We start from the raw sequence: 27,979 nt of genomic DNA, 5'->3' as shown, positions 1-27,979 counted from the left end.
CATTGCTCAGGTAAAAATTATTTGTCCTTGTTTATTTCCAAGGTGGTGCCCTGGCGTCTTTGGTTGGTGGAGAAATGGTGGCCTGTTTCTTCGATTTCCTCTAGCCGGGAGTTGATCTCTGTGCTCATTCGAGATTCAGATTGCTGTAGAGTCAACAGCAGTTGCACCCAGGTCAAATTTATTGGCGTACCTGGTAACTTGTCGTTTTGCCCTGGTTCTCGTGTTTCGAGATAAGGTCAACCAGATGGACTTGCGGATCAAAATGGTCAGGAATTTGCCAGTTGATGATGCCTCTCTCATCTTTGAAACTATCGGTGGTCTTGGCAGCCACTGTTGCATCGTGTAGCCACTCGTCCCAGGCAGCGGTTTGAGGTGCCGCGCCACCACGACGTACCCAGTCCCAGCTCTTTGTCACTACGATGACTTTCCACAGTGCTTGGGTGAATGTTTTGCTCTTGGACGCGAAACGTTTGTCTTCTTCTGCATCTGGACTGCTGTCGGCAAAGCGATGCTGCTTGATTCTGAAAGTGCTGGTGTTCCAGTGCATTTTCGCGGGTAAAGCAGCTACGATCCAGTACGCTGCGTTAAGTATCATGTATGCAGCGGCAAACCCTATCTGAAGTTGCGGTGTAGAGTTGCCCAGAAATATGACCCCAAACATAAGCATGGTGGTACCAACCAAGGAGAGCAAGCGATAAACAGGTGGCTTCTGTATCCAATAATCGATCGTTTCCGGCGCAAAATACAATTCTCTTGCCACATCCTCGCTGCATTGCACAACCAGGAAACTTCCTTTGGGATAACGTATGACCACATCTCCTGGTGGAACTTTTCCATGGACTTGTTTACGTTTCGGGAGCTGCAGCGACCATTTGTTTCCAAATCCGATGAGGGTTGAGAGAAAGGATAGGAGGATGTCGGCGAGCATGGCACAACCATCGCCTTGCCAAATAGCAAGAGCGAGTAGGGCAATAGACAAGATACAACCAAAGCCAGCCACAACTGTGAGGGGGGCAGCAGTTTTCGCTTTGACGTCTGGCTTGTTCGGGTCGCGGACGATGGACACGCAGCGTACCGAGAAGGCATCCATGCTTTCAGCATCTCTATTCTAATGTTAGACAATGGTCTGCCGTGAAAGTGACAGTGGAACCTACAAGACTAAGTTACCAATATGATTGATAGCACTTGCACTATTCCCAGAGTGGACTGCTGTCACGAAGCCCTGACTTTGTTGAAGCCGTGAAGGTCGAGTAGGCCGCATCAGAGCTTGGGGAGCTGGTAGAAGCCGGGGAACAAACATCCATTTTGATAGTGAAGAAACTTGAGCATTTGCAAGAATCGACCCTTCACCGAGGATGGCGAGGAAACCGACGATGTCTAGCTGAAGCTCCCTAAGAGGCGGGAAGAAGGTTAGGCCGGCTGATAACGCATTGTTATCGCAGTTGCAGTTGGACATTTCGACTATGATACAGTGCTAATGACCTTGATTGGCGTAGACATGAGTGCTAATGAGGGAGGCGTAGAGAGGTATTATATCAAGAGGCGAGCCAGCAAGGCGTTTCCGAAATCAACAAGCGGCACGAACAGCGGCGAAAAGTCTTGATACGTGTGACGCATGCCAGGGGGCAAAGAGGAGAGAGGTAAGGGTTTCGTAGGTCAAGAATGCAAGTTGCAAAGGCATAGCCTCGACATCCTGCTGTGCATTGTCGAGAACGGAATGGTCTTCAGCCTCGCGGGTGTCCAGGTTACGATGCTTTTTAGAGGGGAGCTCTTCAATGTACCTAAATTGGCCACCCCAGGCCAGGCCATAAGGCTCCCAGCAATCAGTAAGCTCTTGAATAGGCTGCACATCGCGTCTGATCGTACGGGGATCGTGAACTCATCCTCATCCAAAGTCTCCCCTCTATCTACTCTGTCGCGCGCGCCTAGAAAAAGCAAACCAAGAACATACATCCAGTACTTGCCCCATACGTTGTCGCAGCTCGATCCGTGGACCCGCCAAAACCAGTGCTCTGCGCAGCACGGCCCAATCCAGTCTCCCATCCACAATTCATTTGAGCCTCGGCGGCTTCTGAGACTCGAAGACAGCGTCAAGAACGTCCTCAAGCCCTCGCGATAAGTTCCAGAGGAAGGAAACAGGGCTCTCGCGACCTATAATCATCTCAGTATGTGGCAGCCATTCTTCTTGCGCATTTTCGTATCTGCTTAGCTGCTTGCGGTGCGCGCGTGACCCATCTTCATTCCTGTCAAAGTCATTGTCAGTTCTTGTCTTTGCAAAATGTCCTCGCAGCCAGACATGCCTACAGATACATGGACTGTCAACATTTCTTGAAATATTCAAGACTGTAAACGCTTCTATCTCTGGCCGTTTTTCTGTCCACAGTATCATTTAGGACATTTAGGGTGTGACCGACGTTGAGGCGCAGCAGCTGTAGCCTTTGCTCCACACCGAGTAGTTGTTGAACTTTCTCACATGGCTATAAGGCCGGTTCTGCGGTCGGATCTTGAAATCCAATCTTGACTTTTTCATTACTATGTGTGCAGTCAATCGCCTTACTGATGATCTTTCCTGCAGCACAGCGTAGCGATATAGTGTACGTCGCCTTCAAGAACGACCAGTGTTACAGCCTCAACTGCGCTGCACAACGCATACCGCATTCGCACTAAAATTGTGCTTCAACGACAATCTTCAGGAATGAGGACCGGGACAGAGAGCCTGCCTACCTGATTTTTAAAAAAGAATGCCATCGGAGTCTGAGTCAGATTCGAAAGTGACGAGTGTACCATCTCTGACGGCATGGTTGGCCAAGTTTCCACGTCCATTTTCAGGTTCCCAGTGTGTGCCCCTCAGTTTACTTTCTAGAGTCTACAAGTCTCGTGTTTTTGTTCGAATGGGACTTGAAATGTCTCATTTCCCGTATACAGTATTCCTCTTCTAATTCTATTAACCCAAGTTCAGGTCAAAGGGAGAACGAAAACACACTCAAATCAGCAAAGACTCCGAAAAACTTCCCCGTGATTCTTGCAAGACATTGACTTCGAAGCCTTCGCGTCGCAGCTTTCGATTAAAGACAAAGGCATCCGCCTCTGACATCCAGATAGTCAGCATGCCTGCGTCGCTGATGTCACAGGAGAAGAAAACAGCAGCGTTAGCAACACTCCAAGGACTAAGAGCCATTGAGCCAGGACGCCTTCGCGACCGAATCCAGGAAATTAGCGAAAGACTATCAAAAATAGAAGAAACACTGACGGACTTGGCCAAGAAGAATGATCGAAAAGCAGAGAAGGAACTGCAAGTAGAACAGGTCAAGTTAGCTAAAGAATTGTATGAAAAGGAACGAGAACAACAGGAAATAGGGCGTAATGAAGACTCGTATTTAGGCGTCAATGCACTAAACAAGGCTTATGAAGATGCCAAGTGGCAGAGGCAACGGCTTGTAGTTGAAGACGTTGACCATTCATGGGACTATGATGCAAGATGTTCTGCCACAGAGACAGAACGAAAGGCCGCACGTATTATCTACAAGATTCGCGAATTCGAACGTGTAGTTGAGAACGATCCTGCGCAAGTCGGATCGGCAGCTGATGTCACAGCACCCTTCGGTAACAACCCGACAGAGGAACTTCCATCCGCATATACTCGAGATATGGGCGGTCAGTTTTTGACAAACAAGACTCGGATCGATCAAATGAGTAAACTATATGATATTGCGAAAGAGATGCCCAAAGGGGCACTATTGCATCTACACCTCAATGCTGAAATTCTCCCAGCTGAGCTGATCAGGAGAGCTGATCAGCTCGCAGACAACTCGATGTTCATAGCCAGCAAAACCCCACTCTTGATCAGAAAAGATTTTGACAATGCAGAAATACAAGTTGCCGTCCACCCCGACAATCGAGACCTGAGCTACAGAGGCGACATATTCAGTGATCGCCATCCTGGCTTCGCTGCTACGAAGCCTGAGAATCCGGACAAATCTGACTACAAGGGCTGGATGATGTGGTCGGACTTCAGAGAAGCATACCAAAAGCTTGCCCCAGAAGTCGGCATCACCATTAGTCATGTAGATTGGGTTAAGGAAAGAATGGTACTGAGCGAAGCAGAAGTCTATGATAGAACACAGACAGTCAATGGGTGAGTTTCACAATCATTAATTATAGATAAGCTGGCTGACAGTACTAGCATTTGGGCTCGTTTCAATCAAGGCACTCGCGCTTTCAAGGGATTTTTGAATTATGAAACGGCCTTCAAGTGGTATATCGGCGCCGCAATCGATGAAATGGTCAAAGACAGAATCATGTATGCCGAACTTCGTCCCATGTGGCTCGATAAAGTAATTCCCAGTGACAAACAGCACGGTCATGATGGGAAGTCACTCAAACTTGACCACAAGGACCAGATCAAGATTATCATTGAGGAAGCGCGCAAGAAGATAGACGAATTCCCCTATGGCATCAAAATCATCTATTGCACACCGCGCTCTATTCCTAAGTCCATGATGTGGAAGGAGGTAGACAATTGTCTCCAGCTCAAGGCCGAGTATCCTGACTTAATATGTGGTATGTTTAAGAAGTTAGACATTCTCGGAAAATCACTAACTTTGACAGGATTTGACCTTGTCGGAGCTGAAGACAGGGTCTTTCATGTAGGCCGATACATTGAGCACCTCGCTTACATGCAAGAGGCTTGTAGGAAGATGGGACCAGATTTCTCTATACCATTCATGTTTCACGCTGGCGAAACTCTAATGGATCGTGGAGGGTCGTTCGACCCTAGCAACTCCAACTTATACGATGCTGTAAGCTTTCGATCCAAGCGAATAGGTCACGGATTTGCCTTGCCACGACATACACCACGCTTTATAGAGCGATTCAAACAGGCCGACATATGTATAGAGCTGTGCCCCATATCAAATGAACTGTTGCATCTTTGTCGAAATGCCAAGGAGCATCCTTTTCCTCAGCTATTACAAGCAGGTATTCCTTGCACACTAAACAGCGACAACCCGTCCCTTTTCAGGTATGTTGCTGTCTTGCTTAGACCCAGTGGTAGAGTAAATGACTGACAGTAGCGCTTTTGCCAGTAATTCACTTTCGTACGAGTTTTACCAGGTTATGGTCGGCTGGACACGAATGAATCTACATGGCTGGAAGCAGCTTGCACTATGGAGCTTGAAATACAGTTGCTTGAACGAATCACAAAAGCAAGATGCGGTCAGGAAGTTCGATGTGAAGTGGCAGGGTTTCTGCGATATGATTGTCAAGAAATACGAGAACAATTGGGACCAAACGAAGCTCCCGTCCAAGTATATCAGCCACAACAGCACAAAGTTGATTGAACAACTAAGAATCGACGAAAACATCCCCTACGAGCTTCAGCCTGCGAGCTACGTTTCGAAATCCATAGGCTAGATCTCTTCAGCATCATCAGCGACTCGGTATACCACCTCTTTAGGTTGATCATGCATGCTCAGAGTATATGGCTAGGATAGTGCAGGCATCTTGGGACTCCAGTGTCTGGTTCTGCCCACGGAACGTACACTCTTGTATTGTACTGTCTGTAAGGCATACCCTACCACTTGCTAGATTTGTTGATAACGAGATGGTAGCGCATAGCGAAGACGGCAATGTCTTCAGAAGAAGTCTCAAATCGCGATTGAGATAGACTAAACGATAATGATCACATTTGTAAGATGGTACCTGCTCCGATAGGATGTAGGGTATGGGGCCGTTCAGTAACTGCGCCTGCGCCCTCTTCAGGTCACTCAGGCATCCCAATATAGTGCTGCGCCCGCTAAGCTATTTACGCCGTTTGCAGCCCTCGAACTCCACAATCCACATTCTACAACTACTCAGTTGCACATCGCAATGCTTATTCCCGTGCGTGCGCGCTGCTAATTTTGTTTGTGATCCACCCTCTATCTAAATAGTCTTCCTGGTCCCTCCCGGGCTTCCTATGCGGAACCTCTACCGCTGATGCAATATCTCCTCGCGAACGATAACGACCCGTAAAGCGACTCTCATCATTATATTGACTTGTAGAAAACTACAGCAGAAACATTGTCGACGGGGTGCCACGGACCATTTTCTCGGGCCACATTGAGCAATCAGCACTGCCTTGTACAACATGAGAAACTGATCAAAGCGACGTCGTGCATCGTTCCTCGAATCACTTGTCGCATACAGGACTGAACATAGAGTCTCGTATCCAAGCTCTTTGACACGCGGAAATTGATCAACAGGGCGGTGGAACACGAACCTTCCACAGCCCTTCTTTGCCTTTTCTACCCTCATTCTACTATCTCTTTCTTAGTCTATTTCCTCATTACCCAGTCTTCGTTCGTGATGGTTCCAACTGCAAACCTGACAATTGAACGGTTGTCGACTGCGGCCTTGTGGTTGAGCTGTGTGCCGGGGTTGACAGTCGCGGCGCATGCTATCACGCCGAGTGCGAGACTGCCAGAGCCCACGCCGTTTGTAGGAGGAGTGAGTCCGAACGAATTATATGGCGGGAATGGAGCCTTCCTAGCCAAAAGAAATTACGAGGATGTTACGAATTGCGATGGTGCCGGTGTTTGTAAGTGAATCAGCGGACTATTGATTTGTCCCTGACATGGAGCAGTGAAATGTGGAGGCGGCACTCAATACTGTTACTCTGGAGTCAACAACTATTTGGGCTGCTGTGACAAGTGAGGATGCGCACTTACACCTTCATTGATACCTCCGTGCTAACTGGCTTACAGGGGCAAAACATGCTATGCTCGAACAGAGTGCGTACCATATTCGGATATCGCGACGAGGAACTGTGATCACAACACCGGTGGATGCGCTCTTTGGTAAGTTCCTACTTGCTTGGGGGGTAGAGCCGGAATCTGATGCTCTTTCATAGCACAAATTCAGCAGCGCCAAACTGCGTCAGACTGGAAAATGCCGGTGGTCAATACGGAATATACTGTGACACGACTGCCAAAACAACCACATACGATGCGACAAAAGTTGACAATCCAGCAATGTCAACAGGCGTACCAGTTGGATCACCCGGAATGAGTTTTGCATCGCAAGGGTCATCAACAGCAAACTCGGCACCTACATCCACAGGAGATACGATATCCGGTAACGTAGACGAATCCCCCGGTATCTCGAAAGGAATTATTGCTGGCATAATCGTCGCCGCCATTTGTGCTGTCCTCATTGGCGCATTTCTGGGGTGGCATTTCTGCATCAAGAAGAATCGTGCGTCGCACGATCCGTCCTACACACATGCTACAAGGGGCAGCGGCGACATCCCTCTCTCAGGCTACATAGACCACGAGACAAAGTCTACAGCTGCAAGCAGTACGTTCCCGAGCCCCCCGTCCAGATACGCAAAGCATATGTCCAGCGGTCCCTGGAATGCAGAGTCCTTCGAACACGATACACCATACACACCCGGCCCCGAGGGAGCAGAACTTGACTCTACAGTCGTCATAAGAGACCACTCACCCAACTCCGGATCTATAAGCTCATTCGCAGGGAGCCAGCACGCCGAGCAGCAAACTCCGACACTCAGCCATAAGGTGTCGCCCCTGGTCGGTAGCGATGCGCAAGGCATCCAGCAGGAACCTGCGCTACTAGATGGGGCGGAAGTCAGTGCCATCTCAGGCCACCAACGGCACCCTTCAGCTGGCGATAGTCTGGCACAGCGTTACACGCCTTACCGGCCTTCCAGAGGCAATGGGCTAGTGTCAGGCGAGATAGGTGCTCGTGAGACGGGACAGTCTAGTACGTTTCCAAGCTACTTGACGCCGGAGAATGCTTTGGGGGGTGGGTTTGAGAGGGAAGAACAGCGGTTGAAGGACGAGGCGCGTCGGAGTGGTGAACACCTTTAAAGGTTGTTCAAGATATTTCTGATATGTATTAGACATGACAAGGACCCGGAAAAGGCATTCTAGATGGAGTCATGGTTTTCAGGGGTATCTGCATTGTTAGAGGTCTGCATTTGTTGAGCACTCGGATCAGTAGTCGCTAGCATATATGTAAATTTGAATGCTGGATGTACTTAGAAATGATGTATCTGTGCTACGATATTGGTCATTAGTTGCGGTGCTGATTGAGTCTGCTAACATACTATGCAAATGCTTGTTCGCTACCGCCTGCCCTTGACGCCGTCGCAATGCTCTGTATAATCGTACCCATGATGTCCTGCCCTTTGCGACTCAAGCCCCCGATTTACTGCTTTCACCCTTAGCCGGACTCCTCGCGCTGGCCTGGATCGTAGTTTCCAGGTTGTCCAGTCTTCTGGACATTTCATCCACTATGGAAAACATGTTAGTATGGAAGATACTCATGTCATGTCAGTCCTAAGGGTCCTGACACAGCCCGACACGCGTACTCTTCTCCAGAAGCTCTGCGGACACAACAGAGAACTTTGTTGTGATGCTATTCAGCATTTCTTCGACGGCCTGGCTCAATTCGGTTGTGGCATTCTCGTTCATCCTGGACTGCGAGCTACGTGTTAGTATGATGTGCTGAGCGGAGGCGCATAATTGGGTATGCGGTTCGGGGCGCTGGTACTCACAAGAGAATCGTCGACCTGGAAGGTATGTGGCTCATCTTTGTCTACCATGTTTAACAGTACTGGATCGTATATTTCGAGAAGGCGCTGAATTGGACTTGTTGCTGTAGAGCAAGATGATTCGTATCAGAGCTCATGGTCAACTGCTGGGGTTTGGGACCTCCACTCCCTCGCGCGCTTCCGCCCCGCAGTCGCGGAAAGCTTCGCTAGCGCCAAAAAGTTTCTGGAACATTGTAGCTCTTAAAACTCTCCCGAACGCAACCAGTTTTTTTTGCGCATCGCAGCTACCTCCATACACACCACCCAAAAAGGCTCCATATTCGAACTTGTGATTATGGCTCGAGCAGATAAGCTCAAGACGGCATTAGCGCACCATCAAGGCCGTGACTTTGCTGCTGAGAAGCGCCAAAAGAAGCAGAAAGAGGGTGAGAAGAAAGCGAAGGCCAAAAAAGAGAAGAAGTTACAAAAGGCTATAGAAAATGGGGAAGTCATCAGGGAGGATGCCAATGGCGAGAACACCGCGGACGAAGATGAGGGTGGTGTGAAGATCAACGGTGCAGATGAGGAGGCCTGGGAAGACGAGGACAGCGAGGAGGTAGACGAGGAATTCGACACCGCAAACATTGATGAGACAGACTCCAGCAGCGGCGAGGATAACGATGATGACGCTGAAAATGAAGACGAGGACGAGGACATCCCTCTATCAGACCTCGATTCTATAGCCTCAGACGACAAGGGCGATATCCTTCCACACCAGCGTCTCACAATAAACAACAAAGCTGCCCTACTCTCCGCACTCAAAAGCATCGCTCTGCCTGCCGACCTGCCTTTCTCCTCAAACCAGGTTATCACCTCTTCGGAGCCCATAGAAATCGCCGACATCGACGATGATCTAGGTCGCGAGCTCGCATTCTACAAGCAGTCTCTAGAAGCCGCCAAGAAAGGCCAAGAGTTGCTCAGGAAAGAAGGCGTGCCATTCACGCGGCCAAATGACTACTTCGCGGAAATGGTCAAGAGCGACGAACATATGGGCAAGATCAAGCAGAAGCTGATCGACGAAGCGGCGAGCAAGAAAGCGGCGACGGAGGCACGGAAACAGAGGGACCTCAAAAAGTTCGGCAAGCAGGTGCAGGTTGCGAAGCAGCAGGAGAGAGATAAGGCGAAGAGGGATACCTTGGAGAAGATCAATATCTTGAAGAGGAGTAAGTGCTGCTCTAAATTCCTTTTGTACCACTGAATCAGCTAACCATGGACGTAGAACGTGCCAATGCCCCTATTGCAAACGAAACGGAGCAGGATCTATTTGACGTCGGCGTTGAAGAGGACGACGCTCCCGTCAAACGCGCGAAGACCACTAGCCGTGGAGACGACAAGTCCAAGGGCAAGTTCAAGCGTGCACAGAAGGACCAGAAGTATGGATTTGGTGGTAAGAAGCGATTCGCAAAGAGCAATGACGCACAATCAAGCGCAGACGCCAGCTCGTTCCCTGGAAAACGTATGAAGGACGGACCCGGATTCAAGAAGACGAAAACAGGTGCTGTGAAACGGCCTGGGAAAGCCAGGAGAGCAGGTAAATTTTAAGATGTCGCGAAAGTATTGCATGAACCTAGTCTTTCTATTTTTCGAAAAGTATGCATTGCATGGCGTCTTGGTTGCCGTTTTATTCCAGGCACGTTCAACTATGAGGGAGAATATATCAATTCCTATGCTAATGGCACTATTTGATCCATGTTATACACTATCTAAGAGCGTACAATCCAGTGTGCATATATATGTTAAGATAACCTGCGTCGCACCGTGCAGTGTAGTAGATATCCGGGCTTACAGCTCATCCTTAATCTCCTCAAGCTTCTTCTGGAACTTCTTGAGCACGTTGCTTCGCTTGGTGATATCATCAAGCTTCTTAGTGCTAAGACCGCCCTTTTCAAGCAGACCCTGGAGGCGTTTGTATTCCTTCTCAGCAAAGGTCTCATCCTTGGTGAGCTTGCTCGCGACCTTCTGGTAGTACTCAGCACTGATATCACCTGCATCCTGAGCTGCTTGAGTCAAGGCATTCAGTGCATCTGAGCCGGGCTTGAGCACCCATTCAGCCGCAAGCTCATCCAGAGCCTTGATTGTTCCAGCATAGACATCAAGACCACCACCCGCAACACGGTGTGTACCAGCCTTAGCGTTGAGGTAGATGACAAAGTCTTCTTCAGACCGTCCACCGGTGTAATCCTGGGCGTCGGTCGAGCCCTTGGCGAAGAATTTAATGGTTGGGTAAGACTTGACGCCTTGCTTAGAGGCAGTAGCCTTTGAGTTCTCGGCCTCAGCGTCAACTTTGGCGATGGTGACGTTTGATTCGGCTTCAAATGTGTTTGCGAGCTTCTCCCAGGTGGGCGCAAGATTCTTGCAGTCTGAATCTCAGGGTCAGTACGGAGCAGGAAACTACGGATGAAAGACGTACGTCCACACCAAGGTGCAGTAAAAGCGACGAGTACGTTGTTGGTCCCAATCGTCTCAGCGAAGCTCTTGTCAGTCAAAATCTTGACATTACTGGGTTCCTGTTTCGGTCCCTTTGCCTTCGCGCCGCTCTTCTCAGTCACGAATTGAGTCAAGCTTTCCAAGTCTCTTCCTCCATTGTAGTCCTCTGGGGAATCACTCTTGCCGTCGAACCACTTCAGAGTGGGGAATCCTTGGATTCCAAAGCGCTTGCCCAGGTCCTTGTGAGCATCAGCGTCGACCTTTGCGATGGTGACTTTGTCGCCCGCTTTGAAGGCAGTACCTAGCTCCTCATAGATAGGAGCAAGGTTCTTGCAGTGTCCGCACCATGGTGCGAAGAATTCTACAAGGGCGGGCTTGCCAGACTTTAGGACGATATCGTCGAAAGTGTTCGGGAGAAGCTCGACTACGTCAGAGGCGGCGACAGTCCGTATAACGAGGGGAAGCGCGGTGAGAAGGTAGGTGAGGGCTACCATTTTGCAAGATATGTAATTAGATGGCTAGAGGGGTATCAAAAATGGGTGAGCTCTCTATATAAGTCTCCCTACACTTGTGCCGCCACTTGTTCAGGTTAGTTTAGTAAGCGAGCTGCGGCGAAGAAGCAACGTTTCCCATTGATCATATATGTCCTCACCGCAACTCGAAAGCTATCCTTAACGAATGAGAATATATTGCTTCTCGAGCTAATAATCAATTGACCTGCAACGGCTATTCTAATCACTTCACGAGGACTCATTAATCCTCCAAGGTTGTTCTAAAATCACTTGGCTTAATAGTAGACGCACCCGCGATGACTGCTATAGCATTACCAAAACTATATTCGATGCCTGCATGCGCTGAACTGCCAGGCCAGCGTTCTGAAGATCAACTGGGGACTGCTCATTCGAGGGAGCTTGTTTATTAAGTCTAGGGCGTAAACAGGAGTCGCGATATCACAGCATTATTCTTCATAACAGGGCAAGTTTTCGTTGTCGTAGACCATTCATCCTTGCTGCCTAATGTGCACCAGGTACTCGTTTGGTCCTGCAGTAGTGACTCGTTTCGATCATCCTTAACTGACAAGAGCAATATGTTCTAGCCGGCGGCCTAGATTTAAGGTGGTCTATGTTGTTCAATGCAAATTTAAAGCTTCTTCAGGTCTGCCGATGCATCTCGTGCCAATCGCTCCTTGATGTGACGCACATTCTCTGATGAGATTTGTCGTCATGTGCTAGGTTTCATAATGAGGTAGGATCGTGGAGAGCATAAGTAATATACTCGCCCTGATTGGCTGCGGAAGTTCGTTCTTGGTACGTGACATTTGATATGAGAGACTTCATTTTGGTGTATCGAGTATCCGCCATAGTTTACATTCCACTTAGTAGTGTATTCTTCTCTTTGTACATATCAGATTAAAAAGGCCTCTTATTCATTATCGCCGCCGAATTCGGCAATCCCGGCTTTCGAATTTAGGTACTCGTTCCTGCGAGCCGGAAAGTCAGCACTGATCCCTTGGGGGACGGGGACTGGGAGAGAGAATCGTGTATTCTGCCTTGCAACGGATGAGGATAGACACACCTTTCGATAGCCCATTGCATTGCTGAGTAGCCTAACACGCCAGGAATAGCCCAGAACAGAATCTGGGCCTTTGTGCGGCGAAAGGTGTTGAATACGGCAGCATTAAGCGCACCTGCAAGAGGCCTTTGTCGGTTAGGAGAGAGGGCATACGAAGTTACGCCCTTTTGCTTCAGGTTACCTATTCGATTACGGTTAGCGATCGTGGTAGTGGATGAAGATGAAGGTGGAATAGGCAATTGATGACGTACTCATGGAGCCCCAGCCTGCATGATAACTATACGTAGATGTCAGCGGATCTTCATATACAGAAGTAGACTGTGAAGTTGCGCATTTCTCGTCAACATACGAATGCGCCGCCTTGAGAGACCGAGGTGTAGGAACTGGAAACACTCACTCGCCAGGGAGCTTGGACTCGCCTGGGCCATGTCCGCCGCCAGCCATTGTAATTGATGTGTAGCGGTGGGTTACGTGATTGCCGTTTGTGAGGGGGAGATGGGGTTGCGTGATTGGGACGCAATCGTAACCTCGCAAGTTGAAGATTGAAGGTCGGTCTTGAGCTCGGACTATATTGATCACGTGAAAGGTCAAGCTCTAAAATGTACCATCGTTGGTCGCGAAAAGACAACATTGCACACCAGCTCCACCATCAGCCCCCTATCCCTACCGAATACCTCGATAGATCCTCCAAGATGGCTCAAGCTGCTGGTCTTCTCTACAAGCTTGCGGTACCTGCCGCTATCATGGCCTCGGCCGTCCAAGCATCGATCTACGACGTCAAGGGTGGCACTCGAGCTGTTATCTTTGATAGGCTCAGCGGAGTCAAGGAACAGGTTGTTCAGGAGGGTACACACTTCCTCGTACCGTGGTTACAAAGGAGCATCGTCTTTGATGTTCGCACAAAGCCAAGAAATATTTCGACAACCACCGGGAGCAAGGACTTGCAGATGGTTAGCTTAACATTGAGGGTACTTCACCGACCAGAGGTCGCGATGCTACCCAAGATCTATCAAGTAAGTCACGTTAACAAGTATCAGCCTGGCTAGGCACTACTCTTTGATATACTAATTCTCTATCTTACAGAACCTGGGCCAAGATTACGATGAGCGTGTCCTTCCATCCATAGGAAATGAAGTCCTCAAAGCCATCGTCGCCCAATTCGATGCCGCCGAACTAATCACCCAACGTGAAGCCGTCTCGAATCGTATCCGAAACGACCTCATGAAGCGTGCCCAGGAGTTCAACATCGCCCTCGAGGACGTCTCCATCACGCATATGACTTTCGGAAAGGAATTTACCAAGGCCGTCGAAGAAAAACAGATTGCCCAGCAAGAGGCTGAGCGTGCCCGTTTCATCGTCGAAAAAGCAGAGCAAGAGAGACAAGCAAATGTCATTCGCGCGGAAGGAGAGGCCGAGGCAGCAGACACCATCTCTAAGGCTGTTGCCAAAAGTGGTGATGGACTCGTTCTGATTAGAAGAATCGAGACACAGAAAGACATTGCGCAACTATTAGCCAACAATCCCAATGTGTCATACCTACCGAGTGGTGCGGGCAATGGAGAGGGCAAGCAAGGTGGTGGTGGCGGCTTCCTCTTGGGTTTGAAGTGAATCAAGACTAATGGATACAAAGGCTCATGTATTACTGAAAGATGGGGGCGCTGACCGGCTTAGTAGCATTTTCATGTAATATATTTGGATCCAGACTCAATGGTAATCTATACTCAATACCTTTCGACAAGACCTGAGACAACAGTATACGATTGCCTCAGCATATAGCTAGAGCCAATGAACAGAAGTAGGTGAGTAACAGATGCGCTGTCCCTGAAGTAAGCCTTGTGGTACGTGAGAACAATGACATGATGCAAATTCTACGCTGGTAGCTCGTAAGGTCTGCGTGTACGAAGGAGTGGTCAAGTGCACTGCATTGGGTGCACATGTAATTAATTAATAGACATGGCTGTAACTTGTTGACATGCCGCTCGCATCCTTCAGCTCCGATCAGTCTATGTCTCGAGCAGCTGTGGTCTACTACTGATATGTATATATATATATATCTGCGGACAGGCTATGAGCACTACGAAAACTTGCAATTATGATACATATCAACATCTGCTCTGGTCGGTAACATAATCGTCATTGAAGAGAGACTATTAAGAAGGAGTCGCAACACTAAGCTACGGCACATCCGCCATGTATCTTGAAGCTTACCACCCGTGTGCTCACCGAACGCACTATCAAAGGCTTGATACAAGTACAAACCTGGCCTAATGCAGCCCCGCTGTCTCGTCAGATGTTCGATTGGAAGTTTATGACCTAACCTGGAAGCGTTATGGGGTAAGGAAGACAGGTCTGTTGGTGAACAGTGAACACACTAAAAGACGCTTGTTGTTTATCAAGTCGAAGTTTCGCGGTTGAATGTTTTGACGATGTCGCATCTCCCGTTTCAGTGGATCAGCACCTGTAAGGTGAAGGAATAGTGGGGTTCGGTAGGCTCTACAGCGGCGAAACAGTGCCGTCACACCTATCTCATGAATCTGCACGGATCTAACAAGTACTATTTATAATCGTACAGTTCTAGAATGCCGGATCCTTCTCTTGTCATTAGCATCCGTAGATGATTTCTGTGAACCAAAGGCGTCAAGATCTATGGTGTGTTGACCAAGCCATATAACAGTAGGAAGTGTACCGTGGACCCTGCTATTGGCTGATTCTTTGCTGCAAATCACTACTGAATGAGACAGACATGGCGCTGGGCGCACTTTGAAGCATTTGGGCCAAGCACCGATGAGTGCACGCATCATTTTGTCTCCGTTCGGCCCCCTCCCCCGGTCAGCCAGCGGGACTTTCTCACTCCAGCCACTAATCGGCCAGCCAGCCAGCCAGCCAGCCAGCACATTTGAGGACTAGATATCTGACCAGGCTGACCTAACGTTAGCCTTTTGCTGCCCCGAGCCGGCCCAGGCCCCCCCGGGTTTTGTCCCTAATCCCCATCCCGGTTTCCATCCTTCTTTCCCTCACGCTCCTGCCCGACCGCCCACCCACCCACCTCGAGCCAAGCTTACTCCAAGGCTGGACAACCCTTGGTCCCCCATCGCATACACTTCTCCCGCCTCTCCATCTGCACCATATTGACACTGTCAAGCCTCGCCACGCCCCTCGTTGTCATGCAACCTACACAACCGCTCGACTACTCTCTCTAAATGACCCCCCTATCGATATAGGCCCCTCGTGTTGAGTCGCTGGACCGTCGAGGAGTAATGCTATCGGCAGCGCACCACGACCGGAGACAAATATGGAATGTCCCTGCGGCGGCGACGCCGACGACGACGACAACCATCGCACATGTATGCATATCGCGACTTACGACGTGAACATATGTACTGACTATACTATAGCATTGTTCGCCGTACACGCTCCCTTCCTTTGGCGTAATCAGTATTGATGCGTCCACGACCATAACTCTCACCGCCGACGCCGTCCTTACACCAGAATGTACGAGCGTGTACGAAGTTGGATCGACTTTGGTCGGACCAGGAAGTCGCTCTGACATGCAAGTGTCATTCAACGCGTCCGTAACCCCGATCGTGTATGCAACCGGCGCTGCAACCGTTATCGCGTGGTTCCTTTTCATCATGTTGGTCATCACTCCAAGAACATTCTTCATGGGTGGTGCTGGCGGGACATCAGGGCTTTTGGGAAGACGAGGAATGATCAGTGGTGCCAGTGGAAGCGCATCAGTCATCGGTGTTGGATCCAGACCTTGGTTACAGAAGATTGCAGCATTAACCGTCGCGATCTCGTTGACGATTGCAACGGCTGACACCTTTCGCGTCGCGGAGGCCCAATGGTACCAAGGTTTCATGGACGCCGAGTCATTACGAAGAGAAGTTGTTGGCGGACTAGAAATCAAGATCTCACGCATTATATCGGATATATTCTTGTGGTTGGCACAAGTCCAGACATTGATTCGCTTATTTTCACGACACAAAGAGAAGGTCATTATCAAATGGACCGGATTTGGACTCATCGTCCTCGACATGACATTCAGCATCCTCAACAATTTTCTTACCGAACACGATGGAAAACCAAGGCATTTTGTTGACGCGATTCCGGCTCTCAATTACCTTTTTCAATGCGCTCTGAGCATGCTCTACGCTGCTTGGGTCATATATTACGCTCTCACGAAACGACGTTACGCCTTCTACCACAAACTCATGCCCAACATGGCTGTTGTCGCCGTATTATCAATCGTCGCCATTCTAACCCCCCTCATATTCTTCATCATCGACATCTCAAACTATAACGTAGCCGGTTGGGGTGATTACTTTCGCTGGGTCGGAGCAGCAGCAGCTAGTGTAGTGGTATGGGAATGGGTAGAGAGAATAGAGGCATTGGAAAGGGACGAAAAGAAAGATGGGATTCTAGGACGAGAGGTGTTCGACGGAGATGATATGCTAGAGAACTCGCCACATCAAGAAGTCAATTGGCCCAGTCATCGGAACGATCGTAACCGAAGGTCTGGTGGCGGTGCCGGATATACTTCAGGTCATCATGGGCACGGTATCACTAATCGTTTCGGACGAAGGTCACAGAATCTTGAGCGCACAATTATGGTTCCGCTTGGACGAGTACATTCACGGTCGACGGACGCAAGAGGTGGTGCCACGAATATTTCTCCCACAGTCCCAGGTTACACACCATCTCCGGAACCAAGGCATCCACTGCCCGTTGCGTCCCCGGTGAGTCGGGCTGACACAACGAGCGCAACGAACACCGTCTACACCATTCGTTATCATACTATGAATGAACCAATGACTCCCCTACCTCGCCAAGCTTCTGTGCCACCACAACAGACTCCACCGCGAATGGCACGTACAACCAACACCGAGCCATATTTCGGTAAGGAAGGCCTTCAAGACCATGACGACTGGCAGCCAGATCCAGAGTCTCAACCTGCAGTTACTAGAAATAGATGGCGGTGGCCAAATATGTCACCGCTCAATCCGTTCAGAAGGAGGATCGCTGAACCTCCAGCTGAGGTGCTTGGCGGACGTATCGTTGAAGACACTGGTATGGAGAAGCCAGTAAGATCAGAGAAACCGCAACCACCACAATTTGATCGATGGGACCTCAAGGGCCGGTTCGGAGCGTTTGCTGCAGAGCAAAGCGAAAGAATACGCGACCGAGCCGGTGGTAAGCCACAGGAGATGGTGCTACCCGTCACGATCATCCCAGCCCAACCGAGGGGGAGAACCTGGTCACCTAACTACCTTGCAAATCAAGCACAAGAAACAGAACAGGAACAAAATCAGGGATATGAGCAGACCGACAGTTTGGACTCACGTACACTCGCTGCGTCATCCAATGAAATTGGGCCCGGAGATGACCAACAACTAGATTCCCGGACACGCTCTACTTCATTCACACGGACTTTTACAAGCCAGGCTACACTGAGCCTGCAGACACTGCTAGTCGAAAATCAGGACCAGGATGGGCGGACTGCTCAAGGCCCCTTCAGCTCCCCTATATCACCAGTCTCTCCGATCTCGACTGCGCCGGCGAATCCATTCCGCTCACCAACGCAATCGCACGCTTCTGTGAACGCTTCAAGGACGGATCAAGAGACTCTACCAGGAATCACAAGGCGTGGAAGCTAGAGTCGCATTAGTTTTTCAAAGCATCACAGGGCGTTTGCGTAGCATTGGAATTTCAAAGGACATGGAGAGGCGTATTCAGCGGGCGTTACAATGGCGAGGGGTCTAAACTGACCCTCAAAAATACCAATATTTTGGATACGGGGAATTCGAATTATTACTATGTAGGAGCATTCCGAGGTTGGCGCTGCTATCATGCAGCCTGTTAAAGGCGTACAGGATATTACTCATGGGTTCGTGCAGGATACCACCTTCATTTCTTTCCTTACGATTGGGCATAAGAGCAAAGGGAGTTGCACTAGGAGTAGCATGTCAGTGTGTATATAGTTGGCGGCGATGGATTATAACAGTGGACATGTGTTGGCATGTCAGGCCTGGGGATATTGCATCGGGTACCATGGTACGAGCCATGAAGATGTATGTAAATTCACATATATGTCGTTGAATTTCAGACGACTCGGAAGTCCAATCGAAACAGGCAGAAATCACGTCCAATCAACTTCACAAGCCTTGTCATAGAATCTGATATCCGTTTGTTTATTCCTCTTGCTCCTTTCGATTCCCTCTTTTCACGTCCACCGTTGTCTTAGCTATCCATCTTGCGCGTCATATGTCGTGAGTGCCCTACTGCACATTGACGTTTCATGATACCCTCCCATCGGTTCTTCATGGCGGATATTCAGCTCAGTTACTCCTCCGCCAATCTTCACTCGAGATCCTATCTCCTTTGACACCGCGGCCGCCTTCCATCCCCAAAGATCACCCTAGCTATCATGCACCTAGCATACGTCCTTGCTCCCCTCCCCCTCCCGAAACAGGACCGCATAAAGAAGAAGAAAATACTCCCAACAGATTACATCGTCGATCGGCCACTCTTTCCTCCGGAGAAGTACATACTGTACAGATATATCTAACAATTAATCCCCGAACTTTACACGTGGTATGCCAATTTCTCCGACCACGTGTCGATCGGTCAAAACATGAACTGGGATGGGCTGGGCTGAGGTGGAACCACCACCCCTTTTTAGTAATCTGATCGCGTCTTTCTCATTTGGTTGCACCCATCCATCGCAATGAATGCGCTCCTTGGTTTTCTTCTTCCTATTCGTCCGACGTATGTCAGGCTTTATTAATTGAAACTTCGTTTGAGATAGATGGCGCCGGCGCGAATGTCTGTTCCAGCATGGCAGAAGCAACCCACTACTCAACTATGGAGAAATAGTGACGTTCTGTAAGTGGCTGCTAACTAGCTAAAATCCCGAGAAAAATCGACTACGGGCGAAAGAAAAACTGGGGTGGTTCATAGTGTGCAGAAGATGCACGCCCCGCACTGCTGCACAAACCAGATTTACTAGAGGCGAGCGACTGCGATGTTGGAGCAGAAGTGCGTGATCACCTCAGAAGTGCCGGCAGAGCAGGGGGAACACACTTGGTGTTTGAGATGGGGAAGGTTTGGCGATGTTATATACCAGGAAGGAGCTCAGGGAAGTCTCGGGAGCATGGGATGTACCGTAGGTTACGCCTTGAGGTGCTGATGCTAGTAAGGTCAAGGTTAATCAGACCAGGGAATGAGCGGAAGAGGTCTGAGTGCGGATTGGGAAGAGGGGTTATATGAGAAGCGTAAGGGTGAGTATTGAGGCCCTTAATTGATATCATTGATTGAGTGAGGATGAAGACCATCATCGTATATATACCAACCAGTAGGCGAGGACCAACGCTTTGTACAATATAAACGAGTAAAGTCCATACGGGCGCATTACTAATAAGAGAAAGGGATGCTATGAAATTCTAGACTTATACAATCCTGAATAGAATATAATGTGACATATCCAAAATGTCAAAAAGCGCAAAACATTCAGCAGTGGGTATTCGCTAGTGGTCACCCACCTAACTACTAATCCACCCCTAACCAGCTTAAATAGGCGGGAGCGAACGGGACCGCTTGCTTTCTGGTTGGTATGGCCGAATGTGCTTGTTTGGTGGTGTTGTAAATTCATAAATCGCAACAAAAAAATCGTTGGAATACCAGGCCGATTCATCGTCATCGAAAGTTCGCTCCAGAAATCACATGAAGCTCTTAGCTCTTTTATACATTACCAGATTGGGCTAACAGCCCCCAAAATTCCTGGCCTCCCTTTTGGTTCTGTCGATCGCGGATGTAAGTGACGGATGTAGTGTGTTCTTGGCGTTAAATCCGAGTATTGTTGCACACAGCACCATCTGATATAAAGCAAGAGCGCATACATGACATATATTCTATATCACACTTATCATACATAAAGCACTACAGTCACACTCCGTCTTCCACCATCTTCCAAACACTCCCCCATCCATCTAATCAATCAAGACCATGGGCCCAAAGACCATCCTCGTCACAGGCGCAAACCGCGGTCCGCTCTCCCCTACCCCCTACGCACCCCTTAACCCCCAGCAAAAAAAACCATGACTACCAATACCACAACCCACGCACACGCCCACAAACTAACACCCAAACCCCAGGCATCGGCTTCAGCATCATCCAAGCCCTCGCCACGCGCGAGCCCACAAACACATACCTCCTCGGCACCCGCTCAGCAACCAGCGGCGCAGACGCAATAGCCCGCCTGCACGCCCTAGGTCTGACAGCACGCTTCGCCGCCCTCGAGCTGGACGTTACCAGTGACGCCAGCATTGCGGCTGCTGTGCAGTGCGTCGTGCGCGACTATGGCGGGTTGGATGTGCTTGTGAATAACGCTGGGTATGCGGCGATACCACCTCCCGCGGCCGCGGACGACGGGGCTGGGCTGAGGGCTGCGTATGCGGATACGTTTGCGGTGAATGTGACTGGGGTTGCGGCGGTGACGGGGGCATTTCTGGGGGTGTTGCGTGGGAGTGCGGATGCGAGGGTGGTGAATGTGTCGTCGGGGAGGGCGAGTATTGCGGCTTTGGCAAGGGGGGATATGCCGCCGGCGGCGAGCGTGCCGTATAGTGTGAGTAAGGTGGCGTTGAATGTGTTGACGCTGGAGATGGCGAGGACGGAAAAGGAGGTGTTGTTTCAGTTGGCGAATCCGGGGCATTGTAGGACGGCATTCAATGGGTTTAGGGGCAAGAGGGATCCGTTGGAAGGGGCGGGCGTGGTTGTGGAGTTGGTTTGTGCGGAAAGGGGGAGGTGGAAGAGTGGGTTCTGGGCGGAGGAGGGAGGGGTGATGAAGGAGATGGAATGGTGAAATGTGTTGGGGGTAGTTTGCGAGATGGAAGGACAACGATGATTTGCACGTACTTTACAGACAACGGAGAGAAGTCGACATGATGCACAGAGTGTTATTTTTTGCGACGTACATCTATTGAAAGAGTTACGTTCATGGGTTTCCCACGCGCCCTTCACTCATTTGGCGGCGTGATTTTGAGAGTCTTGATATGCTCATACATGTGATCCAGTCAAAGGTTACAAGCGTTGCGTTTACTCGTCGTCATCCTCAGCCTCGTCGTTGACGACATTGAAGAAGCGGAGCTCGTAGACACCCTTGGAGGTTGAGACGACGCGGAGCCAGTCACGGAGCTGCTGCTTCTTGAGGTACTTCTTGGTCCTGGTCGTCTTGTTAACCCACACGCCCTCCATAGATAGTCCTTTCTTCACTTACAAGTACTTGAGGTAGCGACCGGAGAACTCTTGGTGCGCAATCACCTCAATCTTGCCATCGCCAGCCTGGCTGATTACGATGGTGTCACCAAGGTTACCAGTGCGGCCATCGACCTTGATGCGGTCGTGCAAGAATTTCTCGAACGCGGACACGTCAAAGATCTTGTCGTTGGCGGGCTGACTCGCGTTGATGATGAACTTCTTGGTGATCTTCTGGTTCTTCTTTGCGGGGCCCTTGCCGGCGGCGTTCTTCTACATTGTGATATGTGGTTAGCATGCGCCTACTGCTCAGTGCGACAAAAGAGAGGACTCTATCGCAGGCAGCATAGCGGGTGACGTACAGTTGCGGCCATTGTACTGGTTGTGGGTTTGATGAAGGAGTGAGGGCGCAAAGAAGTGGATATCCTGCGCTGTGGGAGATTTTCGATGAGGTCGAACTTTTCCTGTAAATTGGTGGATTCGAGAAAGATATTCGCGGTGCGGACGCAAGCGAGAGGGAAACGACTAGTGTCTTGGCATGCATTATGTACTCCTCTAAGGCAGACTTCAGGCACCACCTCAATCAATATATCAGTTATAGATCAACGGTTGCGTACAGAAGTTAGCAGTAGAACCTCCGTCGCAACTAATGAGCATCGACTATCGCGCTCATGAGTACTTGAGTGCTTCGCATTCTCACCCTGAACATAATATTCGAGGATATAAGCCGCGCAACATATATCGCCATTCTCTTTCACCACAAATTGCTCGCAGTTCCCGGCCACCTAGTTCACAAGAGAGACACTACATGGATGATTGTATCCGATTGTATATGCCGAAGTCTGATCTCAGTTATGATGAAAGGGAGAACCTCTTGACCCAAGGAACGTCCAATTTTTGCTATAACTTGATCTGGACCGGTGCTAAGAGCTCTTGCATCTCTCTTTCCTCGCTGCCCACAAGCATCAGGAAATGGAGGCAGGCCTCTGAGCAGGTAGGTTTTGGTAGGAGTCGGTAAACCACGACCTACGATTGGCTAAGGACTTACTTAGCTCTTACTAAGCAGTCTTCCGTATAGAGACCCGAGGGACTTTCCTCCGCAGACACACCTTTAGGTTCCCTTATGGCTTGGGTACCTGTCCTATTACCCTATGCTAAAGCCCCAGGTTTACTACCAGCTCCACTACCCAGCGAAACCAGCATCCTCGAATCAACAACCGTATTCCGGGACGATGTCTCGCACCATAGAGTGGTTGCGGTCGGATCCCACTTCATTGCCAAACATGGAAAGGGGGTAATTGAGCTAGAAGGCCAGGTGCTTCTCTTTCTTGAGCACCATCTCAAAGCCTGCTCCCAGGTGCCAAAGCTCTATGCGATGTATCGCATACCAAGTACGGGCCATATGTGCCTGATCATGCAGCGTATGCCCGGCGAGACCCTCGATTCACTCTGGCCTGGCCTTAGCGAATTTGAAAAATCCGAGGTTTGCACGAAACTGAAAGAGCTATTTACACTAATCCGGGATATTCCAGCTCCTCCACTCTATGGCAGCGTTGATGGTAGTCGGTTTGACCATTACTTATTCTACAGCCGGGAACGTGATCGGGAAATTTGTGGTCCATTCGACTCGGAAGAGCAATTCAACGGAGCACTTGTGAAGCGCCTACGATTTGATTGGGCGCGAATGGGGAGACATAGTTTCAGGGCCGATTTCTATGAGAGGAATCTTGGGAAGACATTGGCAGGCCATAGGCCTGTATTCTCACATTCCGACCTGCAAAGAAAAAACGTGGTGGTGCTTCGAGATGCATCACGAGGCTTCGAGGTCAGTCTGATTGATTTCGAAGAGGCAGGGTGGTTTCCCACTTATTGGGAGTATTTCACTGCCCTCCAAGGTGTTAGTTGGGACGACGATTGGGCTGAGCAAATCGAAAAAATCCTGGATCCTTGGATCAACGAAGCAGTACTAATGGCAATGGTGCATAAAGACCTGATATTTTGAAAACTAATCCCCAGGCACAATATGAGCTTGCTCGATTCATAAATGGTATGAAAAGAAATAGGAACAAGAACTAAATGTACAGTGTCGTTAGAAAAAGCGGGTGGATTTTCCGCTTTCAACAGCCTTCTCATATCACTTGAACTTGATCATACAGCGGCCATAGGCTCCACGTTGTCGAATTCGATGTTCTTTGAGTTGAATTGCGTTTCATGCTGTTTGCAGCAACTGCACTATGATCTCACCATCGTGCATATGACGTCGTATGGTAGCTCAGAATCGATCCTTAGTTCGAGCTCAAAACTTTTCCCAACGCCTGTAGCATGGCAATCAAGTAATTCATGTACGCTTTCATATTATGACAGGGCTACGTGATCATTAAGCAAGAGGCTAAGCTTGCTGTACTTCAAGGCATGTTTGCCTCGAATATATACTATGGGTCACCATGATGGGATTCAAAACGTGCATGATCATCCTGAGTCCAACATTTGCTATTTCAGAACACGTCTTTACACGGTATGATCAGAAAAGACATTCGTGGTTGTGCCTTGGTGTTTCGCGACATGACTCAAAGTCGAGGTCGAGAAGTACTCGTGCCGATGAACAAAATCCGGCTGGCACCCCGACGACCTGCATACAGGTTTCCCCTGGCTGGCCTCGTTGTGTACAGCGTCTGTGTCGCTAGCGCTTTCATCATCTTCGGAATCGTATAGACGGAAAGTATGGATAAGACTGCGGTGCACTGTACGCGTCTGTTCAGTGGTTCTCTTGAACTCCTCCATGATACATTCCATGTCTAATGGGATCACGTTCTGACCGTGAACGAAGAACTTATGACGCACATCAGGTGCACAAACCTTGAGCCCATGGCGTTGGTGCGTCAAGACACCGGGCTTGAACCAAGCTGCTCTCTTCAGATGGTCTTCCAGTGTCAAGAAGTCTGCACCGGTAAGCAGACATTTCCGGAAATTGCGCTGTGTTATACGAGGAACTTTGCCTTTTACGTAGGCTGAGTCAGTGCCAGCAGCGCAGCATATATAGCCTCTAATTGATCGCTCGCTAGAGTCTCCGAAGCGACACCCTGTAGATTGCTCGTAGCCATTGACAGTGCGTATGTTGATCCAGAGCATGGGATAGTTATGACCATGGCTCATATACCCGCACATGACTACTACCCCTTGGAAATTCTTTTTGTTCCGCAAATGAATCTCCGCCAGACAGAGGTCAACCTTCAAGCCTTGATATGGACTGACAATCCTCGTTGTTGCATCCCAATTCGCACCATCTGCAACCTTTTCGATGGACCATATACGAGGGAGAGTCCGAATGAGAATACCCGCTGGTCTCGCATATGCAGCATCCAGGGTTGGAATGATCTTGTGGTAGCCATGACTACGTAGCCATATTCGTCGGTCGAGAGAGCAGGAAGTCAAGAAATCACGACTTATACGATAGAACAACGTGCCAATTCGCAGAACTTCGCTCGACTCATTCTGTAGAAGCACCCTAATGGCGACGAGGTTGTGTGTGTTCTCACGGCCTCTAAAACGACACCGTAGTATCGCGAAAGCTCCATAGTCCCAGAACAATGGAGCACACGGGAGCTGAAGCTCGACGCCTTTACTGTTGACAGAGAAGGGTCGAGACCAGGCGAAGTGGTGGCTAATATCATCGTCAATGATGTGGGCAGAACCGGCATATTGGCTAGGATCTGTTGCGTATGGGTCTTGTACATTTCCCTTGCTGTCGGTATAAGACAAGTTTGCCTCATGCAAAAATCCAGCATCCTCGCCCCACGCAAAGACGGAGTAATCATCATGATTACCAATTATCACTTCTTGTAAACGCTGAAATGCTCTGAGACGACCCTCACCGTACAGCAAAGGCATGTTTATCCCAAAGATCCCAAGCAATGAATAGGACACATCCTCGGGGCGGGTAGCTACTCGATTCGCTGCCCATGACATTCTTTCTGCGATACTTGCAGATTCAATAGAAATCTGTTGCAAGAAGTACCGTTGGTGGATCGACGTAGCTTTGTGAATCTCAGTTATGATGAAAGGAGAATCTCTTGGCCCAAGGAACGTCCAGTCTTTGGAGTAAAACTTGATCTGGATCGGTGCTAGGAGCTCTTGCAATGTCCAAGCCCTTCTGAACCATTCGCTGGAAGATATACGGATGGGAGGGTTTGGTAATGATTCGAGTGCTGGCTCAACACTGGATGGCATTCCATTAACCTCGGGGGAGCTAGAGAGTACATCGCGTAGTGCGTTCCCCGGGTGATTCTCTGATAGGTATTCTATTACTTTCCACAGTTTCGTACCTTGTGGATCGTTTGTTGTATCATTTGATTTAGATTGTGTTGAGTCTCCCAAGATTTCCTTTACTCGGAAGTCCGGAGAGCCCTGTTTTGCGTATTTGACCGCATTTCTCAACGCATCCAAGATGCGATCCTCTCGCAACGTGCCGAGTCCGTTGGTCTTTGGAACGTCGGCTTGTGGTTGGTCTCCTGGTTGCTTTTCGAGTTGGTCTTCCGGTTGGTCGTCTGGTGTATCTTTCACGGTATTCCTTGACTTCTCTACGCTTTCGTTTTCTGGTTCATTTTCTGATTCATGTTCTGGGTCATTTTCTGGCCCTTTCTCTGGCCCTTTTTCTGGTCCTTTCTCTGGTCCTTTCTCTGGTCCTTTCTCTGGTCCTTTCTCTGGTCCTTTCTCTGGTCCTTTCTCTGGTTCTTTCTCCGGCTCGTTCTTTGGCTCCTCTTTTGGTTCATCATCCGGCTCCTCGTCTGGCGCATTATTTGGTTCATCATTTGACTCACCATTCAGCTCATTTGCTAAAGCTCCTTCTTGAGCGTCCTCTGGGCCCATCTCTGTTTTGACCTTTAAATGGCCTCCTGACTCCTCATCTGAGCCATCCTCGATTCCATCTCTAGGTTCGTCTGCTGACCTCTCCTCTGGCACAGATTCAGAGTCATGCTCTGATCCGTGCTCTGATCCGGACCCTGTTTCTCGATCTGATTCGTGACTCTCAACAGCTGCTACGCTATCCCGAGCCCTCGATTGTCCACTTCCGTCTCCAGACCGCCGCGGCCCATCGACATCATTCAAATATACAAAACACACCACAGCCGCACGGTAATACTCAAACATCGAATTAATACTTTCTGATAACTCCGCACTACTCGACTTGTCGATACTACCCAAACTTCAATCAGATCTATGCCTCACCATATCTCCCATATGATGGGGAGAGTAGGACAGTCTCGATCCTTACCAGCACGTATCAATCCACACATATCCCAATCCATGCTCTCGAGCACGCTTGCACGTCTGCCGTATCTTGTGATATCCAGGCATCGACCAGACTGCCCGACGGCCGTCTATCAGGTCTTTGAACTGCACCTCGTCCTCGGAGCGGCCCCAGCGGTGCGAGAGGATGGCGTATGGGGGTGGCTTTTCGATGAACTCCCTGAGCGAGCCGCTGGCAACCTCGATGAGCCACATGGTTGGTGACACGCTGTTTTGGGGAGTCAGGAAAGGCAGGACGACATGGCTTCGTTTTGCTCTGTAGAGTGGTTCGGTGTGACCGTCGCGACTTATATGCGAGCCGTAAGACTGCTCTGCTGGATAAGAGCAGCCTAACTCGGCTGAATAGGCGGGGAAGGGTTAATACCATGCTCACAGCGACCAATATCTGTGTTGTGCGACCACATCGATGTGTAGATGTGGCTAAGGGGGTCCACATTCTCCAAGGTGCTGATAGGAGATCTTGATCGCTCTGCACAGAACGAGGTTGGCTGTCCTCGTGATTCTCTCACATAATGGAAATAGACAAAGCAAGTGTGGAAGAGACGGCTCCAGATATCGAAACCAGATCGATAGACACCTAATTGAGCGTGCAAGGATGAACTGCTCGTTCCGTCAGTTTAATCTCTTGACATGACTCTGTTGTACGTATGAGGAAGCTATGCATGGTCAACATGGGATGTCATATATAGTGTACATATGATGATGGTTGATCCATCGGATGTTCAAAGAGGTCCAACTTCCCCACCAACCCCCACCTCCTCGGTGTATATCCCAGCTCCGTCTACGTAACATCATGGCAGGCGTCAAACAAATAGCGGCATGCTACGG

General features: G+C 49.5%; 16 protein-coding genes across 16 annotated transcripts; 10 read left to right on the top strand and 6 right to left on the bottom strand.

Annotated features, from left to right (window-relative positions):
- Window positions 1-12: 12 nt before the first annotated feature.
- EJ05DRAFT_471681 (uncharacterized protein) lies at window positions 13-1,745 on the bottom strand. Its single transcript, XM_033743015.1, has 2 exons — window positions 1,155-1,745; window positions 13-1,103 (listed from the first exon to the last, which is right to left on the bottom strand). Exons 1-2 carry the CDS (start codon window positions 1,454-1,456, stop codon window positions 179-181), a joined length of 1,227 nt encoding a protein of 408 aa, XP_033605182.1. The 5' UTR covers window positions 1,457-1,745; the 3' UTR covers window positions 13-178.
- On the top strand, window positions 1,616-2,119 carry EJ05DRAFT_495593 (uncharacterized protein; the record flags this gene model as incomplete). The annotated part of the gene is made up of 1 exon (XM_033746269.1): window positions 1,616-2,119. The coding sequence occupies one exon, from the start codon at window positions 1,616-1,618 to the stop codon at window positions 2,117-2,119; it is 504 nt and encodes a 167-aa protein (XP_033605181.1).
- Window positions 2,120-2,747: 628 nt separating this feature from the next.
- EJ05DRAFT_447129 (Metallo-dependent hydrolase) lies at window positions 2,748-5,626 on the top strand. The gene is made up of 4 exons (XM_033742264.1): window positions 2,748-4,135; window positions 4,184-4,560; window positions 4,609-5,020; window positions 5,085-5,626. The coding sequence occupies exons 1-4, from the start codon at window positions 3,108-3,110 to the stop codon at window positions 5,410-5,412; spliced, it is 2,145 nt and encodes a 714-aa protein (XP_033605180.1). The 5' UTR covers window positions 2,748-3,107; the 3' UTR covers window positions 5,413-5,626.
- Window positions 5,627-5,848: 222 nt separating this feature from the next.
- EJ05DRAFT_471678 (uncharacterized protein) lies at window positions 5,849-6,831 on the top strand (the record flags this gene model as incomplete). Its single annotated transcript, XM_033743014.1, has 2 exons — window positions 5,849-6,689; window positions 6,744-6,831. A coding segment is annotated over exon 1 (236 nt), but the record flags the coding sequence as incomplete, so codon positions are not given.
- Window positions 6,559-8,068, top strand: EJ05DRAFT_10793 (uncharacterized protein). Its single transcript, XM_033738983.1, has 2 exons — window positions 6,559-6,689; window positions 6,744-8,068. Exon 2 carries the CDS (start codon window positions 6,876-6,878, stop codon window positions 7,866-7,868), a length of 993 nt encoding a protein of 330 aa, XP_033605178.1. The 5' UTR covers window positions 6,559-6,689; window positions 6,744-6,875; the 3' UTR covers window positions 7,869-8,068.
- A 127-nt stretch (window positions 8,069-8,195) lies between these two features.
- Window positions 8,196-8,605, bottom strand: EJ05DRAFT_495590 (uncharacterized protein; the record flags this gene model as incomplete). The annotated part of the gene is made up of 3 exons (XM_033746268.1): window positions 8,196-8,293; window positions 8,372-8,480; window positions 8,558-8,605. 3 exons carry the CDS (start codon window positions 8,603-8,605, stop codon window positions 8,196-8,198), a joined length of 255 nt encoding a protein of 84 aa, XP_033605177.1.
- A 508-nt stretch (window positions 8,606-9,113) lies between these two features.
- Window positions 9,114-10,120, top strand: EJ05DRAFT_430255 (eukaryotic rRNA processing; the record flags this gene model as incomplete). Its single annotated transcript, XM_033741546.1, has 2 exons — window positions 9,114-9,756; window positions 9,813-10,120. Coding segments are annotated over 2 exons (951 nt in total), but the record flags the coding sequence as incomplete, so codon positions are not given.
- A 109-nt stretch (window positions 10,121-10,229) lies between these two features.
- EJ05DRAFT_471677 (disulfide isomerase TigA) lies at window positions 10,230-11,609 on the bottom strand. The gene is made up of 2 exons (XM_033743013.1): window positions 11,004-11,609; window positions 10,230-10,953 (listed from the first exon to the last, which is right to left on the bottom strand). The coding sequence occupies exons 1-2, from the start codon at window positions 11,512-11,514 to the stop codon at window positions 10,376-10,378; spliced, it is 1,089 nt and encodes a 362-aa protein (XP_033605175.1). The 5' UTR covers window positions 11,515-11,609; the 3' UTR covers window positions 10,230-10,375.
- Window positions 11,610-12,000: 391 nt separating this feature from the next.
- Window positions 12,001-13,103, bottom strand: EJ05DRAFT_471675 (uncharacterized protein). The gene is made up of 3 exons (XM_033743012.1): window positions 12,844-13,103; window positions 12,596-12,773; window positions 12,001-12,500 (listed from the first exon to the last, which is right to left on the bottom strand). The coding sequence occupies exons 1-3, from the start codon at window positions 12,845-12,847 to the stop codon at window positions 12,443-12,445; spliced, it is 240 nt and encodes a 79-aa protein (XP_033605174.1). The 5' UTR covers window positions 12,848-13,103; the 3' UTR covers window positions 12,001-12,442.
- A 139-nt stretch (window positions 13,104-13,242) lies between these two features.
- Window positions 13,243-14,480, top strand: EJ05DRAFT_529984 (uncharacterized protein). Its single transcript, XM_033748945.1, has 2 exons — window positions 13,243-13,605; window positions 13,676-14,480. The coding sequence occupies exons 1-2, from the start codon at window positions 13,285-13,287 to the stop codon at window positions 14,198-14,200; spliced, it is 846 nt and encodes a 281-aa protein (XP_033605173.1). The 5' UTR covers window positions 13,243-13,284; the 3' UTR covers window positions 14,201-14,480.
- Window positions 14,481-15,627: 1,147 nt separating this feature from the next.
- EJ05DRAFT_459498 (PalH-domain-containing protein) lies at window positions 15,628-18,249 on the top strand (the record flags this gene model as incomplete). The annotated part of the gene is made up of 2 exons (XM_033742579.1): window positions 15,628-15,936; window positions 15,988-18,249. Exons 1-2 carry the CDS (start codon window positions 15,850-15,852, stop codon window positions 18,247-18,249), a joined length of 2,349 nt encoding a protein of 782 aa, XP_033605172.1. The 5' UTR covers window positions 15,628-15,849.
- Window positions 18,250-18,362: 113 nt separating this feature from the next.
- EJ05DRAFT_10538 (uncharacterized protein) lies at window positions 18,363-18,786 on the top strand. The gene has a single exon (XM_033738975.1). The coding sequence runs from the start codon at window positions 18,476-18,478 to the stop codon at window positions 18,689-18,691; it is 216 nt and encodes a 71-aa protein (XP_033605171.1). The 5' UTR covers window positions 18,363-18,475; the 3' UTR covers window positions 18,692-18,786.
- A 1,810-nt stretch (window positions 18,787-20,596) lies between these two features.
- Window positions 20,597-21,452, top strand: EJ05DRAFT_506409 (NAD(P)-binding protein; the record flags this gene model as incomplete). The annotated part of the gene is made up of 2 exons (XM_033747817.1): window positions 20,597-20,636; window positions 20,746-21,452. The coding sequence occupies 2 exons, from the start codon at window positions 20,597-20,599 to the stop codon at window positions 21,450-21,452; spliced, it is 747 nt and encodes a 248-aa protein (XP_033605170.1).
- A 116-nt stretch (window positions 21,453-21,568) lies between these two features.
- Window positions 21,569-22,450, bottom strand: EJ05DRAFT_10505 (ribosomal protein L22e). Its single transcript, XM_033738969.1, has 3 exons — window positions 22,207-22,450; window positions 21,867-22,114; window positions 21,569-21,812 (listed from the first exon to the last, which is right to left on the bottom strand). The coding sequence occupies exons 1-3, from the start codon at window positions 22,216-22,218 to the stop codon at window positions 21,686-21,688; spliced, it is 387 nt and encodes a 128-aa protein (XP_033605169.1). The 5' UTR covers window positions 22,219-22,450; the 3' UTR covers window positions 21,569-21,685.
- Window positions 22,451-22,652: 202 nt separating this feature from the next.
- Window positions 22,653-24,001, top strand: EJ05DRAFT_534213 (uncharacterized protein; the record flags this gene model as incomplete). Its single annotated transcript, XM_033749175.1, has 2 exons — window positions 22,653-22,838; window positions 22,923-24,001. 2 exons carry the CDS (start codon window positions 22,653-22,655, stop codon window positions 23,844-23,846), a joined length of 1,110 nt encoding a protein of 369 aa, XP_033605168.1. The 3' UTR covers window positions 23,847-24,001.
- Window positions 24,002-25,636: 1,635 nt separating this feature from the next.
- On the bottom strand, window positions 25,637-27,832 carry EJ05DRAFT_459493 (HET-domain-containing protein; the record flags this gene model as incomplete). The annotated part of the gene is made up of 3 exons (XM_033742578.1): window positions 27,117-27,832; window positions 26,942-27,038; window positions 25,637-26,053 (listed from the first exon to the last, which is right to left on the bottom strand). Coding segments are annotated over exons 1-3 (744 nt in total), but the record flags the coding sequence as incomplete, so codon positions are not given.
- Between the last annotated feature and the right edge of the window lie 147 nt (window positions 27,833-27,979).

This window comes from Pseudovirgaria hyperparasitica, assembly GCF_010093815.1.
Source record: "Pseudovirgaria hyperparasitica strain CBS 121739 unplaced genomic scaffold EJ05scaffold_1, whole genome shotgun sequence".
NCBI lineage: Eukaryota > Fungi > Ascomycota > Dothideomycetes > Acrospermales > Acrospermaceae > Pseudovirgaria > Pseudovirgaria hyperparasitica.
This window is presented reverse-complemented; position numbering and strand designations above follow the sequence as displayed.